Consider the following 13,349-nt stretch of genomic DNA (forward strand, 5'->3'; position numbering starts at 1 on the left):
TGACGAGACCTACTAGAAGTGACTCGGTGGCAGAGAGGCGAGGCTATAGTACGCAGTGCGTGCAGCCATGCCTGTGTTCTGCGAATGTTCAGTAGTATCCAATTCCATCACATGCAGCGATACTGGGGGAATAATTATTCCCGTGTGACAATGAGATTGTTATTTCCAGGCACTTCGCGGGACTTTTTTTTTTTACAGAGACGTTCAAACGGAGTGGTGGGGGTAGATTTCTGGAGGACCATGGACACTTTTTCATAAATCAAAATCCAGTTAACCAGATTTGGAGACATGGCAGAGGCCAATGGGGTTAGCAGAATAATTAATATCCATTATTCTACAACCCCTGAGACACGATTTGGCACGCACACACAGTGTTGTGTTACTCTATTTCCCTATATATGATCCATGATTGACAAGGCTGACAATGTGACAGGAGAATAAACACAGCCACTGGTGAAATGTGTATCCTGCTTGTTTATTAGATGGAGTGTACAGCAGAACAATAGACATATGCCTAAACTAGGATTGGTGCAGCGATTGTATGTGGTTTGAAAGGGGACTGTATAATTATGTGTAGATAGGATTCTGTGTTAGGTATATATGCGCATCCCCAAATTGACCCCTTGACCCAAACCTCCTATGCACTTGTGTAGATGACTGTTTCACTAATAGCTATCTAGTTCTCCATAAGTGCACTGGGGCTATGGGGTTGATTTGGGAAAGGAGCGACATCCTTGTCAGGATGTTCAGCAAAATCACATCTCTCTTTTCATCAACCCGTCAACCACACAGCACCTCTAATAGCCTGCTAATCACATTGCGGTTCTCTAGATGTCAGCCAATGACAGTGTCGAAGGTAAATGACAGGCCGTCAGAGGCTCCTACTGTCCTTGTGGCAGCCGCTACATCAAAGAGACAGGTGACTGTGTGTCAAAGTGTGTGTGTGTGTGTGTGTGTACATGCATTTGTGTGAGACAGGCATCAAAGAAAGAGTGTAAGTGTGTGAGACACATTTTAAGAGTGTGTGCGTGATCAATTTTACTGCTTCCACCCCCATTGAGGCCTAAACAGCAGGACATGGAGACCATTTAGGGGTCAAGTTAACCTTTTCACATTCCAGTCAAAAGCATCCATACAAAAATATAGCGTATACACTAATATATATACAGTACATTGTCTCTTATAAATACAGTATAACAGTTTATCAAACAAACTCAAACCTGTGGGCGGACCACAGCATTTCATGGAAAAACAACATACAGATGCATAAAAGTACGAAAAACAATGGACGTTTTACAAGAGTAGCAACATTAGTAATAACATATGTAAAGACAACAACAGATATGATAGAAGTTAAACGGTTCAAATACTGGATTTTGTTCGTTTAAATCCCCAGCTATCGTTGGGACATGAATTGTTCTAAGATATCTCTTGCTCCCTCTCCTCTATCTTGGTTTCACAATTCCATCACCCCCTCCCCTTCTTTACATTTTTTCCTCCCTCCTGTCCTCCTTCCTCCTTCCTCCCTCCTCTGTCTGTTTTGAATTGAGGCCTTTTTTGCATGTTGAGTTGAGTTAGAGAAGCTGTATGGTCAGCTACTGTAGCATTAGCAACAGAGGGGTATACTACAAAGCAGGATCAATGAGTTAGCCTGCTAACTGATAAACAACCAGAAATAACTACTGATTTTCTGGTTAATTAAGAAAGCTAAACTTAGATTTGCGTTTTGGTTGTCGAGTCAATTAGACCATGCCCATTTCAAGCTTATCTTTCTAAAAAAATAAAAAGTTATGACAGACTATTCAGGTAAGTTAGCTAGCTAACTTGTGTAACTTGCGTTGTATTATACCCCTCAGAGCTCAGTAAGTCACATATAATGTTGGGCATTATCGTGATCGCAACATGTTCCTGGGAGGGATTTGCTAACAGTAGTCATACAGTATAAAAAATAAGCCATAAATAAGATAATAAACACAAGCTAATAGCATACGCAGCAGGTAGTCTAGAGGTTAAGAGTGTTGGGCCAGTAACCGAAAGGTCGCTGGTGCAAATCCACGAGCCGACTTGGTGAAAAATCTGTCGATGTGTCCTTGAGCAAGGCACTCAACCCTAATTGCGCCTGTAAATCGCTCTGGATAAGAGTGTCTGCTAAATGACAACAAAAAAATGAATGTAAAAATAACATGGAGAGCTCAGTAAGCCAAGTGACTGTGCAGTAGCTGGGTACATGTCAATAGTCTTAACTGTTTTCCTCTCCTTTGAACATTAAACACACATTTTGCTTTCACCTATCCTGTCTTTTCAGATCAGTGCAGATGAAGGAAAGGAGGTGAGGAGAGGAAGCCCCTTGGGACTAGTGATATGCTAGCCTGGGTACGAGGAAAGTCTGTTGTTTCCTTAGCCAGCTCTGCAGTTGTTGACTAGGACTGAAGCAGAGTCAGACTGGCACCCAGGCTAGCGTGTAGCATTAGGGTTGAAGGCTGTTTAAAGCACTATAGCTGCTTCGCCGATTCTGTTACGATGTTGTGTAAGTCAGATAGCAAGGCAGGATAGTGTGTGTGTGTGTGTGTGTGTGTGTGTGTGTGTGTGTGTGTGTGTGTGTGTGTGTGTGTGTGTGTGTGTGTGTGTGTGTGTGTGTGTGTGTAGTTGGAGGTTATTAAATAGTAAAGGATGTGGATTAATAATGGATCCTGACAGATCTACCACAGAAACCCCTCACCATCCCTCCTTCGCTCCCTTTCTCTCTTCCTCCCTACGTATCCCCCCTCAGAATTAATCTCTCGCTTGCTCTGTCTGTCTGTCTGCCTCTCTCTTAGGGTCCTCTGTCTTTCAGGGTCATGTCAGGGGAGTAGAAAAGGACATTGGTGTCATCATCATCCTCGTCACTGAAGTCCCCCAGCTCAGCCTGTGTGTAGTGCACCGCCCCAGGATGGTACTCCCTGATACGCGTCCTGTCACACAGCCGAGACTGCAGCGCCAACTAGGATCACACACAGAAACACATATTCACAGAGTTAACAGTCACACACACACACACACACACACACACACACACACACACACACACACACACACACACACACACACACACACACACACACACACACACACACACACACACACACACACACACACACACACACACACACACACACACACACACACACACAAAGAGACAGACACGCACACATTTGGCAGAGCCGAGATGTGTGCTGATTGTAGTGCCACAGGCAGTTGAGCCGCATGGTTAGAAAACTGATCAATATCACAGAGAGGGAGAGAGGGGGGGAGAGACAGAGAGTGCAAGCCACAGAGGGGGAGGATGAGAGAGAAAGCTTAACAAAGGAGAGAGATATGAACGACAGATAGAGAATTAGACAGAGAGAGAAAAAGAAAAAGAAACAGAGGGAGAGATATGAACGACAGAGGATGAGATAGCATAATAGAAACAGAGGAAGAGAGACAGCAACAGAGGGAGAGACAGAGGGAGAGAGAGACAGAGAGGGAGAGAGGCGGCAGGACAAATAGTGGGAGGGTGAGAGAGAGAGAGTGGGAGAGCGTGAAAGTGTGGACTTGCTGCGGAGGGGAATAATGTTTTGACGCTGTTACGGATACGCCACCCCCCACCAATCTCACACCTGATGTGTGTGGGAGTCGTATGCCATGATGAATACCAACTGCCTGTTAGTCATGAAAGAGCACGCACACACAAACACATAACTCCCAGTTGCTCAAACACAGACACACTCATATGTCTATTTCTCTGTTTCTCTCTCTCACAAACACACACACTCACTCCCCGTTGCTCAAACATAGACACAATCAGGTCTATATCTCTGTTCCCCTCTCTCTGTGTCTCGCTCTCTCACAAACACACACTCCGCGGATACACACATCTTCGCTGACATTTAGGTTGAAGGTCACATCTGACTCCTCTCTCTCTCTGAGTGTGCTCACTCTCCATTAAGAACAACAGCAGGGTGTGTATATGTGTCTGTAATCTCACTCCCATCTTGTGGTCTAATCATAAGCTTTCCTGTCCCCCTAAACACCTCTCCTCTCTTGTTCAGCGAAATGGGCTGAGTAAATTGTAGCCTCGCTACTGTTATTTTTCACTGTCTTCTTACTGTTTTTTATTTCTTTACTTACCTATTGTTCACCTAATACCAATTTTTTACTTAAGAATTGCACTGTTGGTTAGGGCCTGTAAGTAAGCATTTCACTGTAAGGTCTACTACACCTGTTGTATTCGGCACACGTGACAAATAAACTTTGATTTGATTTGAAATACCACCACTCAGCAGTGTGTGGAGTCACACAGCACCAGACCTGGGTTAAAATACTATTTCATTACTTTCAAAGACATTTGGAAGGAAGTATTTACTTAGACCATTTCGATGAACAAGAGAGTAGAGGTGTTTAGGGGGCCAGGAAAGCTTATGATTAGACCACAAGATGGGAGGGCGAAAAACAGAAGTGTTCAGGTGAGGGTTGTACCTGTATGCCTGTAGGACTGAGCTGGCTCCAGGTGTCTCTGTCCAGGCCAAAGACGAATGCATTGGCCAAGCCATGGAGAGGGGCTGAAAGGACATGGAGCAAAGTAAGAGAGAACACTGGATCCTGGGGGTAGAACGCATTATGGAGCCTGGAGAGGGGAGAATGAGGGAGGGAGGGAGGGAGAGAGAGAAAGGAAAAAAAACGTTAATTTACATTATAGAGACGATGCACATGGAGGAGAGTGAGAGAAGATGTATGGAAACAAACAAAACAAACAAACAAACAAACAGGTACACACATGCGCGCGCACGCACACACCCAAACACAGAACACCAACAACAAAAACGTCCACAGCTCAATACTTCACAGTAAAGGAGATTGGAGGGAGAGACACAGGGGAGAGAGTTCTGAGAGGGGGAGACACATGGGAGAGAGTTCAGAGACACAGGGGAGAGAGTTCAGAGACACAGGGGAGAGAGATCAGAGACACAGGGGAGAGAGTTCAGAGACACAGGGGAGAGAGTTCAGAGACACAGGGGAGAGAGTTCAGACGCAGAGACAGAGAAAGAGCGAGAGGGACAGAGAGAAAGAGCTAGAGAGAAGGACAACAAAGAAAGAGAGAGGGGCGACAGAGGGATGACAGAGAAAGGGAGAGGAAAAGAGAGAGAGATATACGACACAGAAAGATAGCACAATAAGACCCAACCAAATCATGAGAAAACCAAAAGATAATTACTTGACACATTGGAAATAAGTAACAAAAATAATTGAGCAAACTGGAATGGTATGTGGCCCTAAACAGAGAGTACACAGTGGCAGAATACCTGACCACTGTGACTGATCCAAAATGAAGGAAAGCTTTGACTATGTACAGACTCAGTGAGCATAGCCTTGCTATTGAGAGAGGCAGCCGTAGGCAGACCTGGCTCTCAAGAGAAGACAGGCTATGTGCACACTGCCCACAAAATGAGGTGGAAACTGAGCTGCACTTCCTAACCTCCTGCCAAATGTATGACCATATTAGAGACACATACAGTGCGTTCGGAAAATATTCAGACCCTTAGACTTGTTCCACATTTTGTTACGTTACAGCCTTATTCTAAAATGGATGAGATCATTCCCCTCTCATCAATCTACACACAATACCCGATAATGACAAAGCAAAAACAGGTAAATTAAAAAAAATATATATATTAACTGAAATATCACATTTACATAAGTATTAAGAACCTTTATTCAGTACTTTCTTGAAGCACCTTTGGCAGCGATTACACCATCGAGTCTTCTTGGGTATGACGCTACAAGCCTGTATTTGGCGATTTTCTCCCATTCTTCTCTGCAGAGCCTCTCAAGCTCTGTCAGGTTGGATGGGGAGCGTCACTGCACAGCTATTTTCACGTCTCTCCAGAGATGTTCAATCGTGTTCAATTCCGGGCTCTGGCTGGGCCACTCAAGGACATTCAAAGACATGTCCACAAATCCACACCTGCATTGTATTGGCTGTGTGCTTAGGGTTGTTGTCCTATTGGAAGTTGAACCTTCGACCCAGTTTGAGGTCCTGAGCGCTCTGGAGCAGGTTTTCATCAAATCAAATTGTATTTGTCACATGCGCCGAATACAACAGGTGTAGGTAGACCTTACAGTGAAATGCCTACTAACAAGCCCTTAACCAACAATGCAGTTTTAAGAAAAAATACCCCCGAAAAATCTATAAAAGTAACAAATAATTAAAGAGCAGCAGTAAAATAACAATAGCGAGGTACCGGTACAGAGTCAATGTGCGGGGGCACCGGTTAGTCGAGGTAATATGTACATGTAGGTAGAGTTATTAAAGTGTCTATGCATTAGATAATAAACTGATAGTAGCAGCAGCGTAAAATGGGTGGGTGGGTGGGGGGGGGGGGGGTCAATGCAAATAGTCTGGGAAGCCATTTAATTAGATGTTCAGTAGTCTTATGGTTTGGGGGTAGAAGCTGTTTAGAAGCCTCTTGGACCTAGACTTGGCGCTCCGGTACCGCTTGCCGTGCGGTAGCAGAGAGAATAGTTTAGGACTAGGGTTGCTGGAGTCTTTGACAATTTTTAGGGCCTTCCTCTGACACCGCTTGGTATAGAGGTCCTGGATGGCAGGAAGCTTGGCCCCAGTGATGTACTGGGCCATACACACTACCCTCTGTAGTGCCTTGCGGTTGGAGGCCGAGCAGTTGCCATAGCAGGCAGTGATGCAACCCGTCAGGATGCTCTCGATGGTGCAGCTGTAGAACCTTTTGAGGATCTGAGGACCCATGCCAAATCTTTTCAGTCTCCTGAGGGGGAATAGATTTTTCCCTCAAGGACCTCTGTACTTTGCTCCGTTCATCTTTCCTTCGATACTGACTAGCCTCCCAGTCTGACATACACTGTCAACTGTGGGACCTTATATAGACAGGTGTGTACCTTTCCAAATCATATCCAATCAATTGAATTTACCACAGGTGGACTCCAATCAAGTTGTAGAAACATCAAGGATGATCAATGGATACAGGATGCACCTGAGCTCAATTCGAGTCTCATAGCAAAGGGTCTGAATAATTATGTAAATAAGGTATTTCTGATCAAATATTTCAAAAAATCTGTTTTCGCTTTGTCATTATGGGGTTTTGTGTGTGAATTGATGAGGAAAAACATTTATTAAATCCATTTTAGAATGCAATGTATTTCCCTCAGATTACACAGACTCACAAATCCAATTTTGATAAACGTCCATATCAATTAGGTGAAATACCACAGTGTGTCATCAAATCAGCAAGATGTTTGACCTGTTGCCACAAGAAAAGGGCAACCAGTTAAGAACAAACACCGTTGTAAATACAACCCATATTTATGTTGATGTATTTTCCCTTTTGTCCTTTAATTAACACATCGCTGTACACAACACTGTACATAATACACTGCCATAATATGACATATGAAATGTCTCTCTTCCTTTGAAAATGTTGTGAGTTTAATGTTTACTGTTCACTTCTGTTTATTATCTATTTCATACGTTTCCAATGCCAATAAAGCCCTTTGAATTGATAGACAGCAAGGGGACAACAGACAGAGCGAGAGACGAAACAGAGAGAGGGTGCTTTATATCAGCGTTTAAGAGCCCATTAGGCAGTGGGAGATGGCAGGCTTACACATTCTTGGCCGCAGCCCTGACAGCACGCAGCACTTTACAAGAACAGCGCTCAACTTCCTCTCTTTCCATCCCTTCCTACACACATCTCTCTCTGCCTTTCTCTCTGCATCCTTAACTTTCTTCACATCTCTCTCCACTCTCTACCTCCCTCTCGCTCTTTTGGCTTCTTTTTTCCTGACACACTCATCCATATGCTCTTCCTCTCGGCTCTACCTTCTTTCTGTATCGATCTCAATTTGTTAGTTTCCATCCTCATTCTCTGTCCATGCCAGTGCTCTTCAGCTTTCCTCCCTATCTCTTCATCTTCCTCTCCCTCTCTTTCCATCCTATTTCCTTTTACTCCCACTCAGTAAGAAGAGAGGGTGTAGAGGGTCTGCTTCCCTCCTTTCATATTTATCTATCCCTCTCTCCCTCCACACTCTTCCCATCCATCTCCACCTCTCTCTGTCACTGTCTTTCCATTCATCCTGCTTCCCTTATTTCCTCTTTCCCTCTCTTATAACTCTTTCTATTTTTGCCCCACTATCTCTCTCTGTCTGTTTTCAAATATGCTCCATCTCTCCCTCACAGTTCATCCTCTCCACCTCCATCTCCCTATATCAGCCCTTCTCTAATCTAATGTAATCCTGCAGTATAGGACCTGCCTAGGGCTGTCCCCGACTAAAGAAAATCTTGATCAACGTGAGTCGTCTGTTGTTTCGACCAATCGATTGTTCTTTTTCCATATATAGACAAACCCTATGTTTGAATAAAATCAACTCTATGTAGGCTACTTCGCCTGCTGCTTTAAGCACTGAATTAAACATTAAGACACACAAATGACTAAAGAGGGAGCCAGAGATCAATATAGCCTAACCAGAAGAATAAAACCTGTTCCCAACCAGACTCTCCTCCTTCCTCACAGATTCTGCCATTATGCTCCTGAAGTTGCTGGTAATAGGCTACACCAGCGGGTGGAAACCTTTTCCATTTGGAGTGCCAAGTTATCCTACGATTTCTTTCTAATGATCTGTGTGCCAGTTATGATGTTCATATGCACATGTTCGTGGAACAGTTTCATTTAATTTATAAAGTCAAAATTCTATCTAAATGAAAATGATACAAATCTAAAAGTAACTTCTATTGCCAATATGTAAAAATAGCCTACATAAAGCCAACAAATAAAAGCATTGTAGGCCGCAGTTGTGGAAAATATCTGGATAAAAATAAATATCCTATAAATCCCATTGGCTAAGCATGGCCTGTCTGTAAGGAACTTGAAACATTGTATCAACTATTAATGTGTCCAGCCTGAAGCTCAAGCTAGCAAACTTGCAACATTATATAAAATATTCTGGGCCCTCAGTTTCCCATGCCAGTGAACTCTGGACAGACAGACACAGCTGTAAGCTATTTCGTGCAAGGGATAAGAAGTAATCAGGTCGGCCTTTTTTATGACACCGGATCAGAGCATGACATTTTTTCCTCTTTCATGCTGAGTGGTTATCGAAAGTGAGAGAGCTGGAAAGATTTTTCAAATAGGCTACGTTGAGGAACTAATGTCATTCTCAATGGACGTAAAACAGACTTAGTTTACTTGCTGTTTGAGGCAAAAAAAATACTTTGAGAAGCTCCACAGTGATGGTGAGTTAAGACAATCAGAAATACTATCAGATCCCCAAATGGGCACATTTTAAAAAATAAAATAAAATTTGATTGGTCACATACACATGGTTAGCAGATGCTAATGCGAGTGTAGCGAAATGCTTGTGCTTCTAGTTCCGACCGTGCAGTAATAGCTAACAAGAAATGTAACAATTTCACAACAACTACCTTATAGACACAAGTGTAAAGGAATGTATAAGAACATGTACATATAGATATATAAATGAGCGATGGCCGAACGGCATAGGCAAGATGCAGTAGATGGTATAGAGTACAGTATATACATATGAAATGAGTAATGTAGGGTATGTAAACATTATATAAAGTGGCATTGCTTAAAGTGACTAGTGATACATTTATTACATCCATTTCTTAATTATTAAAGTGGCTAGAGATTTGAGTCAGTATGTTGGCAGCAGCCACTCAATGTTAGTGATGGCTGTTTAACAGTCTGATGGCCTTGAGATAGAAGCTGTTTTTCAGTCTCTCGGTCCCAGCATTGATGCACCTGTACTGACCTCGCCTTCTGGATGATAGCGGTGTGAACAGGCAGTGGCTCGGGTGGTTGTTGTCCTTGATTATCTTTTTGGCCTTGCTGCGACATCGGGTGTTGTAGGTGTCCTGGAGGGCAGGTAGCTTGCCCCCGGTGATGCGTTGTGCAGACCTCACTAACCTCTGGAGAGCCTTATGGTTGTGGGCAGAGCAATTGCCGTACCAGGCGGTGATACAGCCCGACAGGATGCTCTCGATTGTGCATCTGTAAAAGTTTGTGAGTGTTTTTGGTGACAAGCCAAATTTCTTCAGCCTCCTGAGGTTTAAGAGGCACTGTTGCGCCATCTTCACCACGCTGTCTGTGTGGGTGGATCATTTCAGTTTGTCCGTGATGTGTACACCGAGGAACTTAACTTTCCACCTTCTCCACTACTCTTTCCACCTTCTCCACTACTGTCCCGTCGATGTGGATGGAGGGGTGCTCCCTCTGCTGTTTCCTGAAGTCCATGATCATCTCCTTTGTTTTGTTGACTTTGAGTATGAGGTTATTTTCCTGACAGTACACTCCGAGGGCCCTCACCTCCTCCCTGTAGGCCGTCTTGTCGTTGTTGGTAATCAAGCCTACTACTGTTGTGTCGTCTGCAAACTTGATGATTGAGTTGGAGGCGTGCATGGCCACGCAGTCATGGGTGAACAGGGAGTACAGGAGAGGGCTGAGAACGCACCCTTGTGGGGCCCCAGTGTTGAGGATCAGCGGGGTGGAGATGTTTCCTACGCTCACCACCTGGGGGCGGCCCGTCAGAAAGTCCAGGACCCAGTTGCACATGGCGGGGTCGAGACCCAGGGTCTCAAGCTTAATGACGTGTTTGGAGGGTACTATGGTGTTAAATGCTGAGCTGTAATCGATGAACAGCATTCTTACATAGGTATTCCTCTTGTACAGATGGGTTAGGGCAGTGTGATTGCGATTGTGTCGTCTGTGGACCTATTGGGGCGGTAAGCAAATTGGAGTGGGTCAAGGGTGTCAGGTAGGGTAGAGGTGATATGATCCTTGACTAGTCTCTCAAAGCACTTCATGATGACAGAAGTGAGTGCTACGGGGCGATAGTTGTTTAGCTCAGTTACCTTAGCTTTCTTGGGAACAGGAACAATGGTGGCCCTCTTGAAGCATGTGGGAACAGCAGACTGGGATAGGGATTGATTGAATATGTCCATAAACACACCAGCCAGCTGGTCGCGGCTAGGGATGCCGTCTGGGCCGGCAGCCTTGCGAGGGTTAACACGTTTAAATGTTTTACTCACGTTGGCTACGGTGAAGGAGAGCCCGCAGGTTTTGGTAGCGGGCCGTGTCAGTGGCACTGTATTGTCCTCAAAGCGAGCAAAGAAGTTGTTTAGTTTGTCTGGGAGCAAGATATCGGTGTCCGCAACGGGGCTGGTTTTCTTTTTGCAATCTGTGATTGACTGTAGACCCTGCCACATATGTCTCGTGTCTGTGCTGTTGAATTGTGGCTCTACTTTGTCTCTATACTGATGCAGAGCTTGTTTGATTGCCTTGCGGAGGGAATAGCTACACTGTTTGTATTCGGTCATGTTTCTGGTCTCCTTGCCATGATTAAAAGCAGTGGTTCGCGCTTTCAGTTTTGGCGAATGCTGCCATCAATCCATTGTTTCTGGTTTGGGAAGGTTTTAATAGTCACCGTGGGTACAACATCACCGATGCACTTGCTAATAAACTCGCTCACCGAATCAGCGTATACATCAACGTTGTTGTCTGAGGCTATCCAGAACATATCCCAGTCCACGTGATCGAAGCAATCTTGAAGCATGGAATGAGATTGGTCGGACCAGCGTTGAATAGACCTGAGCATGGGTGTTTCCTGTTTTAGTTTCTATCTATAGGCTGGGAGCAACAAAATGGAGTTGTGGTCAGATTTACTGAAAGGAGGGCGAGGGAGGGCTTTGTATGCATCGAGGAAGTTAGAGTAGCAATGATCCAGAATTTTGCCAGCCCGGGTCGCGCAATCGATATGCTGATAAAATTTAGGGAGCCTTGTTTTCAGATTAGCCTTGTTAAAATCCCCAGCTACAATAAATGCAGCCTCAGGATGTGGTTTCCAGTTTACATCGAGTCCAATGAAGTTCTTTCAGGGGCGTCGAGGTGTCTGCTTGGGGGGGGGGGGGGGGGGGGGGGGGGGATATACACGGCTGTGATTATAATCGAAGATAATTCTCTTGGTAGATAATGCGGTCGGCATTTGATTGTAAGGAATTATAGGTCAGGTGAACAAAAGGACTTGAGTATGTTGTTATGATCACACCACGACTCGTTAATCATAAGGCATACACCCCCGCCCTTCTTACCAGAGAGATGTTTGTTTCTGTCGGCGCGATGCGTGAAGAAACCGGTGGCTGTACCAACTCTGATAACATATCCCGAGTAAGCCATATTTCCGTGAAACAGAGAATGCTACAATCTCTGATGTCTCTCTGGAAGGCAAACCTTGCTCGAATTTTGTCTACCTTGTTGTCAAGAGACTGGACATTGGCGAGTAGTAAACTCAGGAGTGGTGAGCGATGTGCCCGTCTACGGAGCCTGACCAGAAGACCTCTCCGCCTGCCCCTTCTGCGGCGCCAATGTTTTGGGTCACCGGCTGGGATCCGATCCATTGTCCTGGGTGGTGGTCCAAACAGAGGATCCGCTTCGGGAAATTCGTATTCCTGGTCGTAATGTTGGTAATTTGATGTTGCTTTTATATCCAATAGTTCTTCCCGGCTGTATGTAATAAGACTTAAGATTTCCTGGGGTAACAATGTAAGAAATAATACATAAAAAAACAAAATACTGCATAGTTTCCTAAGAACGCGAAGCGAGGCGACCATCTCTGTCAGCGCCATCACGAAAAAGAGGCCTACATTTGCGCGCAGGCCAGGTAGTCTAGGCCTAGTTTGCGTAATCAGGTGTGTGTCCTTACTCAAGATTGATAGGAGCGCTCTAAACAAAAGACAATGAATAAATTGACAACTTGGAATGAAAAATGGAATGAAATGTACCAAAAACCTTTTCCTCACAAGTGTTGCCCTGGTTGAGCGCTCTGCAAACAACGTGTCCACTCCTACAATGACAACGGTAAGACTGTAATAATACACTGCTCAAAAAAATAAAGGGAACACTAAAATAACACATCCTAGATCTGAATGAATGAAATATTCTTATGAAATACTTTTTTCTTTACATAGTTGAATGTGCTGACAACAAAATCACACAAAAATGATAAATGAAAATCAAATTTATCAACCCATGGAGGTCTGGATTTGGAGTCACACTCAAAATTAAAGTGGAAAACCACACTACATGCTGATCCAACTTTGATGTAATGTCCTTAAAACAAGTCAAAATGAGACTCAGTAGTGTGTGTGGCCTCCACGTGCCTGTATGACCTCCCTACAACGCCTGGGCATGCTCCTGATGAGGTGGTGGATGGTCTCCTGAGGGATCTCCTCCCAGACCTGGACTAAAGCATCCGCCAAATCCTGGACAGTCTGTGGTGCAACGTGG

At 44.5% G+C, this 13,349-nt stretch overlaps 1 protein-coding gene across 1 annotated transcript in view; it reads right to left on the reverse strand.

Moving 5' to 3' along the window:
- Positions 1-454: 454 nt before the first annotated feature.
- Positions 455-13,349, reverse strand: part of LOC139538699 (cyclic AMP receptor-like protein A) — a 109,501-nt gene continuing 96,606 nt past the window's right edge. The window contains exons 12-13 of the mRNA XM_071341067.1: positions 4,498-4,645; positions 455-2,980 (exon numbers count right to left, since the gene is read on the reverse strand). Coding sequence (XP_071197168.1) covers positions 2,813-2,980; positions 4,498-4,645 — 316 coding nt within the window. The 3' untranslated portion in view covers positions 455-2,812. The remainder of the gene's footprint in view (positions 2,981-4,497; positions 4,646-13,349) is intronic.

This window comes from Salvelinus alpinus, chromosome 14, assembly GCF_045679555.1.
Source record: "Salvelinus alpinus chromosome 14, SLU_Salpinus.1, whole genome shotgun sequence".
In the NCBI taxonomy this organism is placed as follows: Eukaryota; Metazoa; Chordata; class Actinopteri; order Salmoniformes; family Salmonidae; genus Salvelinus; species Salvelinus alpinus.